At 38.8% G+C, this 8,549-nt stretch overlaps 1 protein-coding gene and 1 pseudogene across 1 annotated transcript; one reads left to right on the top strand and one right to left on the bottom strand.

Moving 5' to 3' along the window:
• Positions 1-202: 202 nt before the first annotated feature.
• Positions 203-1,118, top strand: LOC139186372 (olfactory receptor 4P4-like; annotated as a pseudogene).
• Positions 1,119-7,017: 5,899 nt separating this feature from the next.
• On the bottom strand, positions 7,018-7,959 carry LOC139186634 (olfactory receptor 4S2-like). Its single transcript, XM_070801923.1, has one exon. The coding sequence runs from the start codon at positions 7,957-7,959 to the stop codon at positions 7,018-7,020; it is 942 nt and encodes a 313-aa protein (XP_070658024.1).
• Between the last annotated feature and the right edge of the window lie 590 nt (positions 7,960-8,549).

The raw sequence follows: 8,549 nt of genomic DNA, 5'->3' as shown, positions 1-8,549 counted from the left end.
AAACTTTGTGTGTGGGTGAGATGTGTGTATTTTGTATACTGTGGTACCCTTAGCAGCAGTTATAATGTTTGTATCATTTGGAAGCATCAATATATATTTATTGACTAGATGAGTGACTTTTGAAACACATAAATAATATGAAAAAGTTGCATGTTTCAGGTATACTAACTTGCCCCTCTAAATGATCAAACCCACAGAAGCAATGGGACATGAAAATGTCACAGAATTTATCCTCCTGGAGCTTTTTACTGATGAGAATGTGAAAGTTGCCTGCTTTGTGATGTTTTTACTTTGCTATATTGCGATTCTCTCAGGGAATCTGCTGATTCTTCTCACCATCAGGGGCAGCCACCTCAGTGAACAGCCCATGTACTTTTTCCTCAGCTATTTGTCTTTGATGGATGTCTGCTTCACCTCCACAGTGGCACCCAAATTGATCACTGCAAGCAAGCCCAGCAGAAGACCATCTCCTACAACAGCTGCATGGCCCAGATGTTTTATGCCCACTTCTTTGGAGCCACTGAGATCTTCATCTTGGTGGCCATGGCCTATGACTGCTATGCTGCCATCTGCAGACCTCTTCACTGCATGGTCATCATGAACAGACAGGTGTGCTATGTCCTTGTAATGGCTTCTGCTATGGGAGCCTTTAGCCATTCAATCATGCAAGTATTAATTATTATTGGACTTCCTTTCTGTGGCCCCAATCAAATAGACCACTATTTCTGTGATATATTCCCTTTGCCTGCATGGACACTAGACTGTGGGTGATTGCAATCATTACTACCACAGGGTTGTTGTCCATTTTGACCTCTTTTACCTTGGTGATTTCTTACATCATCATCCTGTCCATCCTGAGGACTCCCTCATCCCAGGGCCGCCACAAAGCCCTCTCCACCTGTGGTTCACACATCACTGTAGTCTTCATGTTCTTCTTGCCCCTCATCTTCACCTATGTCCCCACGGCTAATTCTGTCAGGAATGACAAGGTTTTTGCCCTGTTTTACACCATGATTGCCCCCCTGTTCAACCCTCTCATCTACATCCAGAGAAACACAGACATGGAGAATGCCATGAAGAAAGTGTGGGGCCGAGATAAACTGTCTGCAGGAAAATGAAGCCTCTGGCTGTCCTGCTGTTTGTCAGATCTAGTTTTATCCACACGATTGGTAATGTTGACAAGTACAACATTGTGACGAGTACAATCGTGTGCTGTTGTTCAAAGCTGCAACCCTGAAGAGTGAAGCCCCCCTCAACCACTCTCCCTCTGTCACTTGACTGAGACTGCCTACAAGAGGAGTGGATCACATGCCCTTCGAGTCCTTTCCAGATCTGACATTCTGGAACATTCTGTCCTTTGTATTCTCTGACATGATGAGTGCATTTCAGCACTTTTTTTTCAGGGGAAGTTGTGAAGACTGCATGGTTGGCTTTTCTGAGCTCTTTCAGGAAACAGATAATCTTGAGTGAGACATCTCTCACAGAGCTTTCTTAAAACACTTCTTCTTCTTCTTCTTTTTTTTTTTGAAGATTCCACTGCAATAATTTCAAAAAAGCAATGCCAAAAGTTTTACAAGTGTTGTATACTTTAATTTTTAATTTTTTTACATTAACAAATCCTGCATCTAAAACAATGTATTGGATATAATCATTCTACTTACACTACACTTAAATTGTAATTAAAAATTAGTACCTTATTGTAGGTAATTAAAAGTCTTGAAAAGGAGCAATTCTTTTCATTTTTATAAATGCAATTCTATGACCATATTTATCACTTTATTTAAACAATCTTCATGAGTATATAAAACTGATGTTCTTTGTAAATGTACAACATGGAATATCTCCCATTCTGTGAAATGTCATGAGCTTAAGAAGGCATATAGCTGAAGAAATGGATGCTCCTGGGATGCATTTTGTTAATCCTTGCTCTCATCATGCTAATAATGTATTTTGATAGTGTCTTCCATTAGTCAAACTAGGTAAATCTGTCTCATTTTCCCTCAGACAGGTTTTCATTCTATGGAGAAATAAAGGTGATTAGGCTAAGAAACACGTATAGCCAGCTGACAACTGGGGCATAAACTACGGTCTTTTTTTTGGCACATTCAGGTGTTCCCTTAATTTAGACAAGAATCTTCAATCTTCACGAATTTTGAAGAGAATTCTGAGGTCAGGATTCTGATCTCAGACATCTCTTAGGCATCTAGGGTCATCTAAGACTTGGAGGGTGTGTTCACCAAGTTCTCAACTATGAGAGACACAGACTTCTTATCTTATGGTGCTCCATCTTCTTCACCATTGACCTCACTAAGAAATTGTATTGTGTACTCTTAAAGAATTATTGTCCCTTGGTCAGCAGGAATCTACACTCTAAAATGAAGTATACATATGCAGAAATTAGGTATATGTTGAAGATTTCAGCAACAGTGTTTCTCTTCCAAGAAGTTCCTGACATGTGTACTGCTTAAAAATTTAGGAATCTTAGAACATAAGGGGAGGCAGAATAATAATGGAATATCTATAATAATGGAATATCTAGCAAAGGAGAAAAAAAGACAGTAGCAGAGCAAGTCAGGGTTTCTTTTTGATGTAGATCTGGTGGTGACTACTCTCTGGTGTATTATCTGATTCAGGAAGGTAAAGGAGAACAGAAATGTCTATAGCTGCATGGGCAGCTAATTCAAGCGTTTATTTTTCATAAGCTTGCCATTGATGCTTAGTTAAGCCACTTTCTTATTGTGACAAATTCACTATTGTTTTTTTTTCCAGAAGACAACACATCTTTAAGAATCTGTTTGAATATGGCTTGGATTTACCTGTTGTTAACTCTCTTCTGCAATTTATCAACAAAGAAGGGGTAAAAATGAATCCACCCAAGTGTGATCATCATTATGTCCTTCTCTTCCCACATATTATTCATGGAAAAATAGAGGGAGGGAGACTTGCTGCAGACTTAGGTATTTAGAACTTGTCCTGTGTTTATATAACCAATCTCCTCCCCATTCTCTCTAGTTAGCCTTTTATACTACTCCTTTCAATTAGCTAACTCTAAATATAATCATTGATTTTTTTAAATTAATTCAGTAATATGCCTCAGAACCCCTACTTCCACAGTTTGATCACACTATTCTTGGATAAGTCAGATAAAAAAGCCATTTCAAACTCAAGGACTATACAATAAGCATTAAGAATCCTTGCTCATGTCTCTTTGAGTCAGCTGGGGTTCAGTTGATCTAGGTCAAGCTTGACCAGGCTTAATTCCAAACCTCAGTGTAGGTTCACATATGTTGTTTTATTTTTTCTAATGAAGAAAATGGAAGTTCTATCTTAGTCTTCTGAGACTGGATTTTACATTCTATATGTGTGATATCTGAGTTTACCACTGATTGTTATGAAAGTACAACAATACATATCACTCTCTATACAGTGGTGCACTTATCTTGTGGATCTTTATACATACATACACTAAACTTGTAGAAAAAGGAATACTTGTAAGATTTTAATTAAGTGATGAAGTTGCATTGTACTTCAAAACACAAAACAAACCAGGTTGTCGTGTAAGTACTGGACACATCAGAGCATTGTCAAAATGAGGCACTCCCATGGGCAGTCTCCCTGAGCTCCTCTGATTGAGATTGACTCTGACAAACTCTGTGAAGTTTATAAAATCAGTGGTGGAAACCTGAATATCCTTTTGTATTGATCTCGATAAGGCAGCTGTGAGCAGTGGGATGATGAGTAATCTTAATTCCCTGCCCAAGATTTGAACCTGGGGAGACTGGCTGGGGTGGCTCAGATGGTAAAGTATCCACTTTCAATGCAGGATACTGGTGTTTGATCCCTGGGTTTGGAAGATCCCTGGAAAAGGGCATGGCAACCCACTACAGTATTCTTGCATGCAGAATTCCATGGACAGAAGAGCCAGGGGTCGCCAAGAGTTGGACATGACTAAGTGACTAAGACACATACACACAGCCTGAATGGAAACCAGGAATCTTAGCCACCAAACCAGCTAGGGCTAGAGGCTAGAAGCTGTTTTTTCCTGTATCTCTGCCGCCAGTGAAAAATTCCTTTATCATGGAGGCAGAAACTGTAAATGAAGATACAAAATTTATTATTAGAGATGAGCCTGTTGGGCTGCCATCTATGGGGTCTCATAGAGTCGGACACGACTGAAGCAACTTAGCAGAAGCAGCAGCAGCAGCAGCAACACAACAAGAAGTGGGAGGGTACATAGAGAAACTGCTTGTTAAGACAGAAGTGAGGCTGAGACATACCTCAGAGAGAGCATGCAGGCGTCCCTCCGAGTGAGGGAGAGTGTGGTAAGGAGGTGGTTAAGTCATTTATATAGGTCGGTTCTTTCAGGCTTTATCGACCTTTAGCCAATTATCTGGTTTCTTTTTCCACACTTGACCTACCCTGTGGCACTCCCCTGGATGAGCAAGCACCCCACCCCGCCCCCCACCCCCGTCAAGAAGGATCTCAGAGTGAAGGCTTCTGGGAAGAATAAGACTCATTATAGCCTGCCATTACCACTTGGCTTTTGACCCAGATGAAGCCTTCCTGCACATGTGTAATGTCTCCCTTGTCTCAAAAAGAGGAGGAGAGAGGTCCCTTAATCTTTTACTCAATCAAGGTTTTGCCCCTCTTTGTCCTCACTTTGACTATTTGACTATTGCCATGACTATTATCTTAAGATGCTTACAAGAGACAAACACTGGCTATTTACCCTGTTATGTTGTTACTTTCACTTTCCAGAGCAAACAGCAAGCTGTAAAGGCCTTAACTGGAGCCCACCTATCCACTGTCTCAGAAAATGCCAACAGTTATAAGTATTCAGCCTGAAGCCCACTTTGCACCCCATGAAATGTGAACAGGAGACCAGCTGTAAACATCTAAACTGAAGCCCATCTGTCTCCTACATCAATATGTTTTGTTTCTAGGCCTTTGAGACTATTGAATCTGTCAGCTTGTACCTTCTTCAGGACTTCAGATCATAATATAAATAACTCTCACTAGTCAAGTCTTTGATGCAGACACATAAAGGAAAGAGTGTCGTGGAAAAATTTATACATGAACTACATTAATTTATTCCACAATTTTCTAAATTCAGTTCAAGTTTAGTTTCCTTTTAAATAGTAGAGCAGATGGGAATATATATCCAAGGTAGGACTCTTTGGAATTGATTGATTCAAAGACTCTTTTGTGCTCTAAGATCAAGTATCATCTAGTCCCAGTGTTTCCAATTTTTGATGTGTCACTACCTGTATAAAAGTTACCAGAGGAGCTTGTTGAAAATACAGATTCTTTTTTATACCCTCTAACATTGGTGGAGATGGTTGGCTGGCATCACCAACTCAATGGACACGAGTTTGAGCAAGTTCTGGGAGTTGGTGATGTACAGGGAAGCCTGGAGTGTGGCAGTCTTTAGGGTCACAAAGAGACTGAGTGACTGAACTGAACTGAACTGAACATTGGTCTACTGAATCAAAAAGTCTTAGAATAGATACTGGCATCTTTTCAAAAACATCTCAAGAGGATTAAAATGATCAGACAAGTTTGGAGAGCACCGACCTAGTTACCATCTTAAAACTGAGCAAACCCTCAGGTTCATAGAGGTTCAGTGAATCTATGTCCAAACTGGGGCAATAAGTATGGATTCATGGAGTCAGAGGCAAGGGGTCTTATAAATTTTAATAACTTTTAACAACTTTTAACAATTATAACTTTGAATGTCTTGCTGCCTTTTGATATTTATTATCTTTAATTCTATGAGTGCTCCAATAGCTGAGATCATTGTGTATGGCACTGACAGTGTACAGTGTTTAATGCATCAATAATATGTGCACACCACACACACACACACTCCAAAATCACAATCACATACCCACATATTGACAGTAATTTAAATAATTAGACTTGTGAAAAATAAAAATAAATTGCAGAGAGATAATCAGTGATGGGTTTATTGCTCTGGAAAAATAAAGCTTATGTGGGCAAAGAGAAGAGGAATGCATTACTAGGGCAAGTATCAGTTTACCTAAGAAAGGTATGTTTATTTGTCCAGAATGACTCTCTCTAGAATCCACAGCTAGAAATCAGGTTGTGCCGGTCAGGGAAGCAGTGATAAATGACTCACTGTTTTCAGTAAAGCTGTTTGGTTCAAACCTTGGAGGAAATATGGTTTCCAAACCATGCATTTCAGTAAATTACATTTACCCTCTTGATTAACACACAATCTTGTATTCATCACAGATGTCTTTGGTATTGTTCAGTTTCTTTAAGTGTTTCCTGTTAATGACTTTACATTAATAGTGATAGCTGACTACAGACTATAAGAGTCATTTATCCAAAGCATATAAATAGGATGCTATAGTTAAAATGAGGATATTGAGGTAATTTTTTCCCAATAGACTTATTGTTTGAGTAAGGAAAATGAGTCCTAGAGAAAGAAAGCTTTTTCCCCAAACCAGAGGATAACAGGTCTTTTGCTTTCTAAGCCTGTTTTATCTCTTTGACATTCTGCCCACAAACCCTCCCTCCCATCCAAACCTTACAAGATTTAGTTTTGCTGTTTTGGAGGACTTGTGCCAGAATTCCTTAGCTCAGGTTTTGGTCATTTTTCATGAATCTTTTCATTCAAACAACATACACATATCAAATGTTCATTATGTAGGAACCATAAATCTAAACACTAGAAAATAACCTTAAGTATTAATACAATCATGATGAACTCTCATTCTTTAAAGAAAAATTGGAAAAAGGAAAAAAAAAAATAAAGAGGGGAGAGTATGACCATGCTGAATTTCTGAGACTGATAGGATTTCTTTGTTCTAGATATTTCAGAAAATTATGATTATGAAATATTAGAACAAATATAATCATAATGATAAAGAATAACTTGGTTCTGTAGAATGTATTATTCTCTTATTTGTTCCCTTCAAGACACCCTGTGAGATCGTTATTATTGTCTTCACTGTGCAAGTGAGAAACTTTGAGATCATACATCTTGGATTGTTACTTTTTACTATTTATCATTAGCCTCGCAGAAAAACTCTCCTGCCCCACGGTTTCTTCATTGCTTTTTTCTTCTGCATTTCTCAGTGTATAAATCAGGGGGATTAACATAGGAGTGATAATGGTATAAAACACAGCCACCATCTTATCCTCTGAAAAGGTAGTATCAGGACACATATACATGAAAGTACAGGGACCAAAAAAGATGCCGATCACGGCAATGTGGGGGCCACAGGTGGAGAGAGCTTTGTGCCTGCCTTCTGCTGACTGCTTTCTCAGGGACACCAGGATGACAATATAGGAGATTAGGAAAATGACAAAGCTCCCCAGAGCCATGGTACCGCTGTTGGCTGTCACAACACCACCAACAACATATGTGTCTGTGCAGGCGAGTTTTAGCACGGGGTGAACATCGCAAAAGTAGTGATCAATCTCATTGGGTCCACAAAAGGGTAGTTGGACTACCAGAGCCACTTGGATGATGGAGTGTAAGAACCCACCTATCCAAGTCCCCAGCAGCATTTTATTGCATCTGTCTCGATCCATGATGGTCATATAGTATAGGGGTTTACAAATAGCCATGTAACGATCATAGGCCATTACAGTAAGAATGAAGATGTCAATACAACCAAAGAAATGTACCCCAAAGAGTTGCAACATGCACCCCATGTAGATAGTTTTCTTTTTGGCTAATAGGTCCAAAATCATCTTAGGAGCTATGACTGAAGAGTAACAAATATCCACAAAAGACAAGTAGTTGAGAAAGAAATACATAGGAGACTTGAAAAGGTTGCCCACACAAACCATCAGTATGATGACAAAGTTTCCCAGAAGAATAACCATGTAGAAGAAAGAAAACACCACAGAACACACTTCTTCAACCTCTATGTTCTGAGAAAGACCCCAAAAAACAAATTCAATTACATTGCTTATTTTTTCCATGGAATTAGTTTAGCAGGCCAAGTTCCCAAGAAACAATTACATTACCTGAAAGAAAAAAAAAATTAACAAAGACCAACAACATTTATTTTTAACTCAAAACAAATGAATAACCAGAATCAATAAAAATCGAAAAATGGTTACTTACCACTGCTTAGCATGTATACCTAAAGAAATGTAAGTGCACATATTCTACATGTTTTGATCATCTTATGTCAAGATGATAGTCCTTTAATTCAGATTTAGACACAAAGTCAAAAGAGATAAAATAAATACTCTAAGTCACACATCTAAACAATCCTCTGACTTCTCTCATGTTTCATAAAGATTCTTTCATCTGTTTCTAACAATTTGCTTCTTTGTAATCTAAGACACTCAACTGAAAATTCAAACAACTTTTGAGTTTCGGAATATGACAATATCTATATTCTGAAAATGTTCATCTTACTTTTGACACACAAACACACACATGCACACACACAGTTTCCTGTCTGAATACTGCTCAGTTCAGTTCAGTTCAGTCGCTCAGTCATGTCCGACTCTTTGCGACCCCAAGAATCGCAGCATGCCAGGCCTCCCTGTCCATCACCAAC

The sequence above is a fragment of the Bos indicus genome, chromosome 13 (genome assembly GCF_029378745.1).
Source record: "Bos indicus isolate NIAB-ARS_2022 breed Sahiwal x Tharparkar chromosome 13, NIAB-ARS_B.indTharparkar_mat_pri_1.0, whole genome shotgun sequence".
NCBI classification, from domain to species: domain Eukaryota; kingdom Metazoa; phylum Chordata; class Mammalia; order Artiodactyla; family Bovidae; genus Bos; species Bos indicus.
The sequence above is the reverse complement of the archived record's forward strand: the minus strand, read 5'-3'. Positions and strand labels throughout refer to the sequence as shown.

What these genes read in the sequence shown, in the direction of transcription:
- LOC139186634 (XM_070801923.1), bottom strand. Translation starts at nt 7,959, where the DNA reads ATGGAAAAAATAAGCAATGTAATTGAATTTGTTTTTTGGGGTCTTTCT.